The 14,350-nt window shown below is 43.6% G+C and overlaps 1 protein-coding gene across 1 annotated transcript in view; it reads right to left on the bottom strand.

The window, feature by feature from the left end:
- The window catches only part of gas7b (growth arrest-specific 7b), a 52,829-nt gene that overhangs the window by 16,823 nt on the left and 21,656 nt on the right, over nt 1–14,350 (bottom strand). Inside the window, exons 3-5 of the mRNA XM_046356979.1 lie at nt 3,330–3,407; nt 2,531–2,619; nt 1,307–1,360 (exon numbers count right to left, since the gene is read on the bottom strand). Of these exons, the coding sequence (XP_046212935.1) occupies nt 1,307–1,360; nt 2,531–2,619; nt 3,330–3,407 (221 nt within the window). The remainder of the gene's footprint in view (nt 1–1,306; nt 1,361–2,530; nt 2,620–3,329; nt 3,408–14,350) is intronic.

The following is a 14,350-nucleotide window of genomic DNA, read 5'->3' as shown; positions in this document are numbered from 1 at the left end:
GATTTGGTATGCACGGGTCTGAGGAGTCTAAGCCATGAAGGTCTACATCGAGATTAGCAATAATGCAGGATGTGGAGCTGCACACACATCCACACTGCACAGACAGTAACTGTCCAACTCTGCTGATGCTACTATTCAAGGTGCTCTGCCACTGTTGCTCTGGCAACACTTCACCTCCTCAGTTCATCTCGACTTCATATCGCTCCTTGAATTTGTCAACTCTTTTTTTTATTTCTAGACTTCATGAATAATGCTCCATGAAAACACAGAAACTGTCAACCTTGTCGTGTCACCAGCATTTATCATTGAACAGTCCTGACAGTGTGTTAGAATTCCCTTTCTCCTCTAGATGTTGAATCTGTTGGTTGAGCGGCTATCTCCCTGCTCGGCTCCTCTATCTGTTCTCTTGCTGCTGCACAGGGCCTGAGCGTTGTGTATTATAGTCGCACTCCACACACACACACACACACACACACACACACACACACACACACACACACACACACACACACACACACACACACACACACACACACACACACACACACACACACACACACACACACACACACACACACACACACACACACACACACAGCTAACAGCAGGTCTCCTGTGTGGTCATCAGTTCCAACTGTTAGCACACAGAGCGGGACTGTTGTCTCCCCTCACATTTCCTTTCATTACCTCCAGCAGCAAAACAACTCTGCCTCGGGGTGCTGGAGGTGTGTGCGCATGCGTGTGTGGATCCACTGCTGAGCATGTCCAGCAGTTTACTGCTGTGGAAATGGTATGACAATGAAGACTGTCCTCTTTCCACTATTCCCGTCTTGATGAAAAGTTCACACAAAGCAGCTAAAACATCTGGCTTCCGTCACTTTCTAATGAGCCTTTAAGTGACCTTAGTTGACCTCTATCAACCACTCCCTTAACCCCTGACTTAATAGCTGAAGACTAAAATCAGCACTGTCTGCCAATTCTCCCTCTCAAACATCCGCCAATCAATAGCATTGTCCTGGTTGCTATGGGAACAGGGAGAGTTCCCTCCACTGCAACCCCTGTGCACTCCTTCACCTCTGCTCAGGTCTCAGTGTTTCCAGAATTTCTACAACTATTTTACAAATTCAAAACGTCAATATTCATTCCGTTCGACGCTGGCATCTAAATCACGTCCTCGGCCTCAATAGTCCCTAACATCATCAGTTGGATTTTGCAACTTTTTATTGCCCATGCGTGTTGGGGTTCGGGTCAGTGTTAAGGTTTGTGTTAGGGTTGGGTCTGGGATTGTTTTAGTAGTGGTACTCACTGTGATGGTAGTCTCTTTGCTCTGTCTCCTGGTGGGTGATGTAGGACCTGGATTCTGTTGAGGGAGACAGGATGCTCCGTCAAAACCTTCCTCTGTGTCCGACATGGTCTCTGGCTAACACACACACACTCACACACACCGGAGCTGCTGAAGCTCTCTGGGACTGACTGTCTGTGTGCTGCCTCCGCTCTGGCTACTGTGTGTGTGAGTGTGTGTGTTGCAGTGCTGAGTAGGGGGGCATGTCTGCAGCGCAGAGCAAATCGCGCTTGGATATTTGTGTGTGTGTGTGAACGCACTTCGGCTCAGACTATGTCATCACATGAGCAATATGAGTGTGTTTGCGTGCGTGCGTGTGTGTGTGCACGGAGCAAAACAGAGAGAAAGTGGGCATAATGAGATGGAGGGGGTAGACGTAGATTTAAAAAAGGTAGACAGAAAACGAGAGGGAGAGAAAGAATGAAAGAGAGAGTGCACATCCCCCACTGTCCATACCATGCCCACTGAAGCAAGACACAGGGCTGGTGAGAAGAAGGGAAGGAGAGGAGGAGGAAGGGAGGGGGTTTATTGACAAAGTACAGAATGCTCCACACCTCCTCTCCCAAAGAGAAAAATAGAAAGGGGGAGTTAAAGGAGGAGCTATTGGAGGAGCTAAAGGAGAAGTTAAAGGAGGAAGATGAGAAGCTGGGTAGTGGTGGGGTGTATCTGGATGGTGTGTGACTGAGTGTGTGTGTGTGTGTCTGAACAACGATGAGTGCTCTCCTAATTATGATCTGAGGATAAGATAATGAAAGGAATCAGGATGGAGAAACTGCTCTCCTTTCCAGGGGTAATGAGTATCATTATCTCATTTCATGATGACGGGGTTGTGTGTGTGTGTGTACATCTTTGCCTCTGTCTTTGCGTGTGCGTAAGGAGGTTGGGTAACCATGTCCCCAGTAACCATGGCATTACTGTACATAGGAGAAATCTGCTGTTTGAAGCTACTACTGTACTGTACCTCTATCAACGGGGATGCATTGGCAAAGCTTCTACTAAACGCTGCTAAATGCTTTCGTTGACTGGCTACCACTGTGACGTGGTGGCTGTTGGTGGTCTAATATGAAGAAACAGAAATGGGCTATCCTCTGTGTAAACATAAGCATAGTTCATGGGGTTCATGGGGAAGCCCTTAACTGGAGTAACGAGAGAAGGAGAGGAGGAGGAAGAGGAGGACACCAGTTTTACCTGTGGTTCGGAACTGGGCTTTTTGACCAGACTGATGTGGGAATGTTCATTCTGATGCAACGTAGCGCCACTGGAGTGAAACCCGTTCACTGTGGAGGGAGAGAGATGGAGAGAGAGGGGCGGGGTAGCAAGAAAGACAATTTCATTTGTAACACAGCCTGCGGAGGAGGAATAATGGGTGTTTGCCTCCTATGAGTTGTCGGTAGATCTGAGCCGGGGGTAAATTAACTTATCTTTGTGACTCAAACAAAGCGATCAGAGAATCGCTTCTTATTTGTTAAAATGTCTTTATCAGGGCGGTTACTGGAAACCAGAGGCCGAGCACCTCACCAAACCCAGGTCTGAGTCCAGACCGCCTGGGTTGTCCTCTGGTACACAGGCAAGGAAAATGAGCTATTATTTGGGAGAGTTGCTCTGCATGCGTGCATTGTTTGCACATGTTCATTTGAAGGTGTGTTTCAGTGATCAGGCAGCATGCGAGACTACATGTCAGTGTGTGTGTTGGAGAGAATTATTATGTAGTCTAGATGAGATACCCCACTGTGTCTAGTGATCAGCCTGAGCAAACAAAAGTGAGTTGAGACGACTCCAGATCGCAGATCAAATTAGCCACAGGAAGTGTGTGTGTGTGTGTGTGTGTGTGGTCAGGGGCCTCTGGTATTTTCTGTGCGCTGCCATACAGCGGTAGGCCTGTGTTCAGCCCTCACGACACTGGCAAAAGGAGGAAAAGTGAGAGAAAGAGAGTGATAGGGAGTCAAGGACAGAGTGAGCGAGAGAGTGAGAGAGATGGCTTCAGTACCTGTAGGTAGTGAGTTCTTGTGTTTCAGAGGGGTGTTGGGGGTCCCAGGTACACAGGAAGGTCTCTCCCACGTCGTCTCTGGGACCAGACAGGAACATGAAAGACTATTTAACTTGTGTGGTCAGAAATACATGGAAATTGAGAGACATACTAGAATATCTCTACCCTGGATTTCATCGCAGGTCCAAGATGAAACAAAACATGTGTTCTTGATGATTATGTTGACGGGTCGTTACTGAATTGCAGTGGCAACTTCGTTTTTCTAGGTGTGTTTTTGTGTAAATGTATTGGGTACATCTTCCCATTCTAAAATCAATGAATACGGCAGCTTAACGACTTTAAAATCATGTTTACCATTATCATAACATTGTGTCACCAATAGGAGTACTAACACAAATGACACATTTCCAGCCCATTAGGATTTTCTGAAAAGCAGGCCACAGATGCTCAAATCTAACGTCATTAATCCTTGAAAAATGATTTACCAAAAAGTCAAATGATTAATCATTTTGCTCACTGTCATTCCCCTTAATGTAAATTGAGTAACACCAAGTGGCACTTTGGATTTGGATACCAAATTATCAAAAATAATCCTCAATTTTTGTACATAATAAATGGGTGTGATTACCTAATATCTGTATTTCATATAGAAGCCTCCCCCAATAACAGTTTGCCACTGGAATAACAGTTTGCCACTGGAATAACAGTTTGCCACTGGAATAACAGTTTGCCACTGGAGGGAATGTTCAAGGTCTTTGCAAGGCAAAGGCAGTAACACAGAGGACAAAACTTAAGGACACATTTATTTATTTTGGGGGGGGGGGGAATTACGATATTTGACTTCTTTGGTTTTATTGATCTATACAATATATCAAAAACTTTTGTTTACTTTCTAGCATTCATGATAATAGATACAGTTGAAGTCGGAAGTTTACAGACACTTAGGTTGAAGTCATTCAACTCGTTTTTCATCCGCTCCACAAATGTCTTGTTAACGAACTATAGTTTTGGCAGGTCGGTTAGGACATCTATTTTCTGCATGACAAGTAATTGTCCCAACAATTGTTTACAGACAGATTATTTCACTGTATCACAATTCCAGTGGGTCAGAGATTTACATACACTAAGTTGACTGTGCCTTTAAACAGCTCGGAGAATTCCAGACAATTATTTCATGGTTTTGAAGCTTCTGATAGGCTAATTGACATCATTTGAGTCAATTGGAGCTGTACCCATGGATGTATTTCAAGGCCTACCTTCAAACTCAGTGCCTCTTTGCTTGACATCATTGGAACATCTAAAGATCCAACCCAATGTCAGGAATAGAGTTGAAATGTATTTGGCGAAGGCGTATGTAAACGTCCCACTTCAACTGTAGTTCTCTAAATCCCCAAAACATGTCACTACAACTCCACTTGGTCACTGCTGGGACAAGACGATTTGCTTACCCTAAGTAAGTTAAACAACGCATAAAACAAAGTTGTGCAGTATAAATCACTTGCATTCCTTTTTTTATCATTGAGATACTATTCAATATAAAGAGGGACATGTACGCCATGTAGCTAGCTGTCATTTGAAAGTGTTTTTCATGGTTGCGAAGGTGAGGAAAGCACAGTTTCTGTCCAATCCAACGAAACAGTTGTCAGACTGACTGACAACTTCCCAAAGCAATATAAGAATATGAGCCAGATTCACTAAGTGTTTGCACCTGTGAGCAGAGCACCGCACCTGCTACTTCCATACAGATAATAAAAGACACCGCTTCATCTTCAACTTCCTGTGTTAAAAATAACAGGTGCAACCTTTCAGTGAATCCAATATGGCTGTTTAACTTCACCAAGACTCTCTGCCTCACTCATTCAACTCATGCGTCCCCATTTTACTCTCGCCGGAGGAAGCAAGAACAAGAGAAGGAGAGAGCGAAAGAAAAGAGGATAAGAAGCATGACTGACACAGAACCTGATAGACAGAGAGAAAATCTGTGATTCACTTAACTCCAATATCCAAATTCACAATACAAATTTGATCTCAATTACCCCTTAGTGTCACCAGGGAGAGAATAGTCGTTGAGACTAACAAGCTTTTATTTCATTTGTGTCTTTGGCTAGCACTCAGCTTGTCTGCCTGTACTAAGCAGAGACTGAGCCAAAACCATCAGTTCCGATGACACACATGGATAGAGAGAGAGGGAGCGAGCGAGAGAGAACGAGAGAGCGAGAGAGGGAGAGAGCGAGAGGGAAACAGAGATTTGGCAGACAGACTCCTAGGAGGAGAGAGTCTTTCCCTTCCGATACGATGTATAACACTGTCACAACGGTTCATTAAAAAGGTGCCTTCTGCCTCCATTTCTCTCTGTTAGCTTGACAAAGGAAATCGATCTGATGGGAGGAATCAGATATTAATGGAGAGACATACAGTATAACTAGGTTAGCTCTGGGGAATTGTATGTCACTCTATCCTTCTCTCAGGAGCTACAGCAGTAGCAATAAAATCCTGAGACGGGACAAGTCTCTAAGCGTCATTACGCTATACTAATGATACATCAAGATAGGATTCAATCAAATCTCGACTACACTCTATAATTGTCATTGTGCTATAAAATACATCAAAAGAATAACACAATCAAATCTCTACTGCAATCTGGGAACAGGTATTCTAGTATGATCATTAAAGATGGAATCCGCAGTAGGGGAAACAGCGCCACTGTAAGCCCCACTGCCGAGATGATCGTTTTTGTTTTGTTGATGAAACTGAGTTGGAGGAGCGTCACGCAACGTGATAAAACACATTTGCTGTACAGCGCCTGGCGAAAGTATTCGGCCCCCTTGAACTTTGCGACCTTTTGCCATATTTCAGGCTTCAAACAAAGATATAAAACTGTATTTTTTTGTGAAGAATCAACAAGTGGGACACAACCATGAAGTGGAACGACATTTATTGGATATTTCAAACTTTTTTAACAAATCAAAAACTGAAAAATTGGGCGTGCAAAATTATTCAGCCCCCTTAAGTTGAGTGGCGCTACAAAGTATTTTGCTGCGATTACAGCTGTAAGTCGCTTGGGGTATGTCTCTATCAGTTTTGCACATCGAGAGACTGAATTTTTTTCCCATTCCTCCTTGCAAAACAGCTCGAGCTCAGTGAGGTTGGATGGAGAGCATTTGTGAACAGCAGTTTTCAGTTCTTTCCACAGATTCTCGATTGGATTCAGGTCTGGACTTTGACTTGGCCATTCTAACACCTGGATATGTTTATTTTTGAACCATTCCATTGTAGATATTGCTTTATGTTTTGGATCATTGTCTTGTTGGAAGACAAAAATCTCCGTCCTAGTCTCAGGTCTTTTGCAGACTCCATCAGGTTCTTCCAGAATGGTCCTGTATTTGGCTCCATCCATCTTCCCATCAATTTTAACCATCTTCCTTGTCCCTGCTGAAGAAAAGCAGGCCCAAACCATGATGCTGCCACCACCATGTTTGACAGTGGGGATGGTGTATTCAGGGTGATAATATAATAATAATAATAATATAATAATGATGAGCTGTGTTGCTTTTACGCCAAACATAACGTTTTGCATTGTTGCCAAAAAGTTCAATTTTGGTTTCATCTGACCAGAGCACCTTCTTCCACATGTTTGGTGTGTCTCCCAGGAGGCTTGTGGCAAAATTTAAACAACACTTTTTATGGATATCTTTAAGAAATGGCTTTCTTCTTGCCACTCTTCCATAAAGGCCAGATTTGTGCAATATACGACTGATTGTTGTCCTATGGACAGAGTCTCCCACCTCAGCTGTAGATCTGTGCAGTTCATCCAGAGTGATCATGGGCCTCTTGGCTGCATCTCTGATCAGTCTTCTCCTTGTATGAGCTGAAAGTTTAGAGGGACGGCCAGGTCTTGGTAGATTTGCAGTGGTCTGATACTCCTTCCATTTCAATATTATCGCTTGCACAGTGCTCCTTGGGATGTTTAAAGCTTGGGAAATGTTTTGTATCCAAATCCGGCTTTAAACTTCTTCACAACAGTATCTCGGACCTGCCTGGTGTGTTCCTTGTTCTTCATGATGCTCTCTGCGCTTTTAACGGACCTCTGAGACTATCACAGTGCAGGTGCATTTATACGGAGACTTGATTACACACAGGTGGATTGTATTTATCATCATTAGTCATTTAGGTCAACATTGGATCATTCAGAGATCCTCACTGAACTTCTGGAGAGAGTTTGCTGCACTGAAAGTAAAGGGGCTGAATAATTTTGCACGCCCAATTTTTCAGGTTTTGATTTGTTAAAAAAGTTTGAAATATCCAATAAATGTCATTCCACTTCATGATTGTATCCCACTTGTTGATTCTTCACAAAAAAATAGTTTTATATCTTTATGTTTGAAGCCTGAAATGTGGCAAACGGTCACAAAGTTCAAGGGGGCCGAATACTTTCGCAAGGCACTGTATATATTCTGCTGCTCTATAGCACGTGCAATGATGTCAGGGGGGGGACGACGACAGTGTTCGTTGTTTGCAGTAACTTCTATGTTGTTGTAACATCACAAACCGACACAGCTACTTCAAGAGACATTGACATGTCAAATTAGCATGAGTATAGTGTGTCAATGAGCGAAGTTAAATACGGGTTTACGTTATATTCACAGTACCAGTCAAAAGTTTTAGAACACCAACTCATTCAAGGGTTTTTATTTTTTACAATTTCCTACATTGTAGAATAATAGTGAAGACATCAAAACTATTAAATAACACATGGAATCATGTAGTAACCAAAACAAGTGCCATTTTATATTCTTCAAAGTAGCCACCCTTTGCCTTGATGACAGCTTTGCACACTCTTTGCATTCTCTCAACCAGCTTAATGTGGAATGCTTTTCCAACATTCTTCTGTGGTCCAACTCATCCCAAACCATCTCAATTGGTTTGCGGTTGGGTGAATGTGGACGACAGGTCATCTGACACAGCACTCCATCACTCTCCTTGGTCAAATATCCCTTACAACTGGGTGTGTGTTTTGGGTCATTGTCCTGTTGAAAAACAAATGATAGTCCCACTAAGCGCAGACCCAGATGGGATGGTGTGTCACTGCAGAATGCTGTGGTAGCCATGCTGGTTAAGTGTGCATAGAATTCTAAATAAATCACTGACAGCGTCACCAGCAAAGCACCCCCACACTATCCCTCCTCCATGCTTCACGGTGGGAACCACAAAAGTGGAGATCATCCGTTCACCTACACTGCATCTCACAAAGACACGCCGGTTGGAACCAAAAATCTTAACTTTGAAATCATCAGACCAAAAGGTCAGATTTCCACCGGTCTAATGTCCATTGCTCGTGTTTCTTGGCCCAAGCAAGTCTCTTCTTATTATTGGTGTCCTTTAGTAGTAGTTTCTTTGCAGCAATTTGACCATGATTCACACAGTGCCCTCTGAACAGTTGATGTTGAGCTGTGTCAGATACTTGAAATATGTGAAGCATTTATTTGGGCTGCAATCTGAGGTGCAGTTAACTCTAATTAACTTATCCTCTGCAGCAGAGGTAACTCTGGGTCTTCCTTTCCTGTGGCGGTCCTCATGAGAGTCAGTTTTATTATAGCGCTTGATGTTTTTTGCGACTGCACATGAAGACATTTTCAAAGTTCTTGAAATGTTCCACATTTACTGACCTTCCTGTCTTAAAGTAATGACGGACTGTCTTTTCGCTTTGCTTATTTGAGCTGTTCTTGCCATAATATGTGACCCGATTCAGGAAACTAGGCGTATGTCACAAGTCACAACTTCACAGGAGAGCCGTTTGTCAGAAATGCCTTCTCGAACATGTGAACTTTCATGTGCCTTAATAACAAACTTGTATGCCATCTGTAAATATGAATAGAATTGTTAAATTCAGAGCCTTGTTTGTTAAGCCACAGAAAAAGAGAGCAACCTTCCCACTAGCCATGATTGGCTGAGATAATGAGTGGGCTGGCCATGCCGAGAGAGGAGAGAGGATTGGTCTGCCACATAGAAGGCTTCTGTCTATTTGAGCTTGTCAGTCTGTGTTGGTAATCCTGTTGAACGCAGCTTTTTAAAAATGTATTCTGTAGTGGAGCTGCATAAGCGTTGCTTTCCATCTTCTGGAGGATCACGTTTTGAAATCAGTGGAATTAGAGTATGATTGCTAAAGAGATGGAGAAAACACCTCCGGATTACATCTTCAAACTAAGGGAAAAGGTGGTATGGCATTCCTGACAGGGAGACACATCATCATGCATGATGGACGCATACAGGTAAGATAGCTAGCTGCATTTTCAGATATTACACATTTCTAATTTTGACAGAATGTGGTTTATTTTCAAGCTAAAGTGTACTGTATGCTCGCTAGCTAACGTTACCTGGCTTGTTTCCTAGTGGACGCTATTATTCACTTCCCAGAGCCGTTTGCTTTTCTAGTTAAACCCTAATGTTAGCTAGCTAACATTGAACCTGGTTGGTTAGCTCCCAGCACTGTGGTATTCTTGGCACTTTGTTCATTGTTGTTTAACTAGCTAACGTTAGCTGGCTGGCTCATTAGCTAACGTAACGTGACGTGTGTGCTCTTAAACGTTGTTTACCTAGCTAGCTAGAAATTTGTCTTAAGCTAAAGTGTACTGTTAACTAGCTAGCTAATGTTAGCTGGCCGGCTCCCTAGCTGACATTATTTGTTTCCCAGAACCGCTTGCTTTTCTAGTTAAAGCCTAATGTTAGCTAGCTAACATTGACCCTGCTTGGTTAGCTCCCAGCACTGTGGCATTGTTGGCACTGTTCATTGTTGTTTATAACTAGCTAACGTTAGCTGGCTGGCTCGTTTACTAACATTACGTGACGTGTGTACAACACCCGTTGAACATGGTCAGTGTCTGCACACCTGTTAATCGAAATGCATTCCAGGTGATTACCTCATGAAGCTGGTTGAGAGAGTGCCAAGAGTGTGCAAAGCTGTCATCAAGGCAAAGGGTGACTACTTTGAAGTATCTCAAACATAAACTAATGAATCTATTTTAACACTTTTTTGGTTACTATTTGATTCCATAGTTTTCATGTCTTCACATCATTCTACCATGTAGAAAATAATAATGAATGAAAAACCCTTGAATAAGTAGGTGTTTCCAAACTTTGGACTGGTACTGTAGATAGCAAGTCTCTGTGACAAGTGACCTTATAGTTTCAATTACATTGACAATGTGTTAATTTCATGTGCCGGCCTAGTTGCATGACAACTTTACTAAGAAAATGAACAGGAAATGAATGTTTCAATGTTTAAATTACATTGGAAAAAAATTCCTAATTTTATGTTTAGGCCGAGATGCATGATATGTTTAATCAGAAAATGAGCAGGAAATTAATGTAATATCAGTGGATAATGGACTGAAAGGTGAAAGAAACATCTCTATTTACTATCAGGATTACAACAGAACTGTAACACTGTTGACATCAAAAGGGTCTGTTACTTAGCAACTGGCACCTGGAAATGCAGATTGGAGTGATTATCTACTTCACATCAGTGTGCTCAGATGTGAGGTAGGCTGCAACTCTACACACATCCTCCAACATATTTACTCTAACAAGCTCATTACAAAGCTGTAATTCCAGGATAGCTGAGACAAGATTTCAATACACTTACACAGGTGTGTCAAACTCATTTTTGATCCCGGAGGACCGCACAGAATTGGTTATATTTCCTCGCCATCAAAATTTGTAAAAATGTAAAAAAAATAGTCCTCTATCCATCATTTTTGGAATGTTCAATGATCATGGACTGTCTAGCTTTCATTTCGGTGATTACTAGCGAGCTGGATACAGTCATAAAAACTGTATGAATGGAGGTCCATTATAATTTCTCCACACAGTTTTGATTTGAGTCATTTTAAAAGTATATTAAAGCTCCTCCCCCCACCACACACATTTTGCCATGGAGTCATTCCTAGGTATTACAACACCATTAAAGGTAGAAACACAAGCATTTCTCTGCACCTGTGATAACATCTGCAAATTCGACACATTTTGACATGCGGCAGAGATAGAAAAATGTTTTGCCGTTTTACAGGTAATTTCCTGCAATTCTGTAATGACTTCTGCATGTTAATATGATATCTGAGTGAGAATGACTAACAAAATAAATTAGGGGCCCCCTAGAGGTCAGGGCACCTAGGCACGTGCCCTGCATGGCCGGTTGGTATTCGGTCATAAATTACTACAAGTTCAGATAGCTGGTTAGACTAACTACCAATCTAAAAATTGCTAGTTTACATGGCAAAATTGACTAACTGTCTGTGACTGACATAACAGAAAAACTGCTGATTCACCTGGTGTATTCTACTATTCTTATTCTCAATAGTAAGTTGAGACCCCGACTGAGTTCCTAAAAAAATATTAGAATTGTCACGCCCGATCTGTTTCACCTGTCTCGTTATTGACTCCACCCCCTCCAGGTGTCGTTTGTTTTGCCCAGTGTATTGATCCCTGTGTTTCCTGTCTCTCTGGGTCAGTTCGTTTTCCCTTGCTCCTGCTTTCTATTTCTCTTTCCTAGTCCTCCCGGTTTTGACCCTTGCTTGTTTTCTGGACTCTGTGCCCACCTGCCTGACCACTCTGCCTGCCTCCGACCCTGATCCTGCCCGCCGACCTGTACCTCTGCCCACCCCCGACCCTGCCCGCCGACCTGTACCCCTGCCCGCCCGACCCCGAGCCTGCCCGCCGACCTGTACCCCTGCCAACCCCGAGCCTGCCCGCCCGCCCCCAACCCCGAGCCTGCCCGCCGACCTGAACCTCTGCCCGACCCCGACCCTGCCCGCCGACCCCGACCCTGCCCGCAGACCTGAACCTCTGCCCGACCCCGAGCCTGCCCGCCGACCTGTACCCCTGCCCGCCGACCTGTACCCCTGCCCGACCCTGAGCCTGCCCGCCGACCTGTACCTCTGCCCGCCCCCGATCCTGCCCGCCCGCTGACCTGTACCCCTGCCCGCCCCTGACCCTGAACCTCTGCCCGCCCCTGACCCTGAACCTCTGCCCGCCCCTGACCCTGAACCTCTGCCCGCCCCTGACCCTCTGCCTGCCCCTGTTGGAACATTAAATATTCTTACTTCGACAGCCTGCATCTGGGTCTTACTTTGATATCTGATTTTAAAAAATTGTGTTGGGGGCTCCTAGCAGCCAAGGGCCCAAAGAAACCCCTTATTTTACTTATGCCTGGAATCGGCGCTGGTTGTGTGGGATATCAATGTGAGTGAACAGAATTAGTAGTAATATGGCCTAGTTAGGTCTAGCAATCCCCATCTTTAATTCATAACCAGCTGACACTCTGACACTCTGCTCGCATGCACACACTATGGCCCATTCACACTGACTACATTTATCTGGTTATAGCATGGAGGGTAACACACAAATGCCCAATACAGCTCACAACAAATGATGAATTGAAAAAAGGACAAATGATGGTATGTCAAAAAGTCATATTGAGAGAACTAAGCATAAAACATTGTGTCACTGTAGCCTTTACAGAGTCTACTGGCAATTTTATAGACAACAATAAACAGTCTAGGCATCTATAAAATGTCTAATAGTGTATGTTGGGAGATGGCAGGTTGTGGGTCTATAGAGGATTTTGTTTTTTACAAAGCTACGCTCTGGACAGAGAGGAGGATGCCCAGGGAAAATGTGAGGAAACCGCAGTTCAGAATCACACTGAAACACAACATAGTTGCCAAACTGTAATGCACAGAAATACAGGAAGGAAACCTCCAAGAAACAAGCTGTAACTCAGGAACCTTTACAGCACTAGCTCACCCACGCATGATCGTCCTCTGGTTACTATAGCAACGCAGAAACACAATACACACGGACGCACATGCGTGTACGTGTCATGCGCACACACATAGCATACATATGTGCACGCACACACAACATTATCTAATCCATCTGAACTTTAACATAAGAGGGAGGGAGGCCAGTTTGAAATGGCGGATATCCTATAAATAGCAGATTGCTTCAGTTAAACATTATTAGATAGTTGGAGACTGTTGGGAAAAGTCCTAGTTACAGTGGCTCTGCTGGTTGACTGTGTGTGTGTGTGTGTGTGTGTGTGTGTGTGTGTGTGTGTGTGTGTGTGTGTGTGTGTGTGTGTGTGTGTGTGTGTGTGTGTGTGTGTGTGTGTGTGTGTGTGTGTGTGTGTGTGTGTGTGTGTGTGTGTGTGTACTGTGCATTTATTGTGCTTACATTTCCAATTACTTGAGGAAAGCACAATCAAAGAAGGACTGGTGATTGTCTATGCCCCTCAGAGGCCGATTTTGCAATACCACAAGTACAATAATCATTTTTTATTTTTCAGCTGGGATGACCGTTACAGCTGTGTGTATCTTTGTGCAAAGTTATGAAAGATGAAGCATTTCCCTCCAAGGAAATCTGACAGCAAATAAAACCAGTCCAACGCCAAGAACAAAAGAGTGTCATGGGACCATATCTCTCCGCAACCCTGGAGTCAGAGAGATGGTTATCTACTGGCGACATGGTTATTCTGCAGACAGAGAAGCACACAACAGATCCGTGGAATCAACTCCGATATGAAATGAGTCTGTAAGGTGAAATAACCACAATTGTGAAGGGGTTTTGCCATGCTTTTGGCTATGTGGTAGACAATCCTTCAGAAGAGGGTGTAGCCAAACATGACTGCCCTCTAGTTTGGTTTGTCCTTTCCTCTTTCCCATTAACACATTCACCAAAGAGACCTGCATCTAAAAAAGGAGAGAGGAAGGAGCAACTTGTTATTCTGGTCGTGTTTCTGGGTGGAGTTTTGGTTTGCCAAATTGTAGATGTTTTCTCATGGTCAAGTGTGGACCATGTGCCCAACTCCACACACAATCTTCCCGCTCCACACAGTAAAACCATGATCCCAGACATGCACACTGGGAGTGCCTTTGGTCTTAATTACAGCTACTATCATTCACAACACAACTTGTTAAGTCACTGAATCATTTTACTCCTAAGTGAGTGGTATCATAAAAAAAAAC

This window comes from Oncorhynchus gorbuscha, linkage group LG07 (assembly GCF_021184085.1).
Source record: "Oncorhynchus gorbuscha isolate QuinsamMale2020 ecotype Even-year linkage group LG07, OgorEven_v1.0, whole genome shotgun sequence".
NCBI lineage: Eukaryota > Metazoa > Chordata > Actinopteri > Salmoniformes > Salmonidae > Oncorhynchus > Oncorhynchus gorbuscha.
Note: the sequence above shows the minus strand (reverse complement) of the source record. Positions and strands in the feature narration are given on the sequence as shown.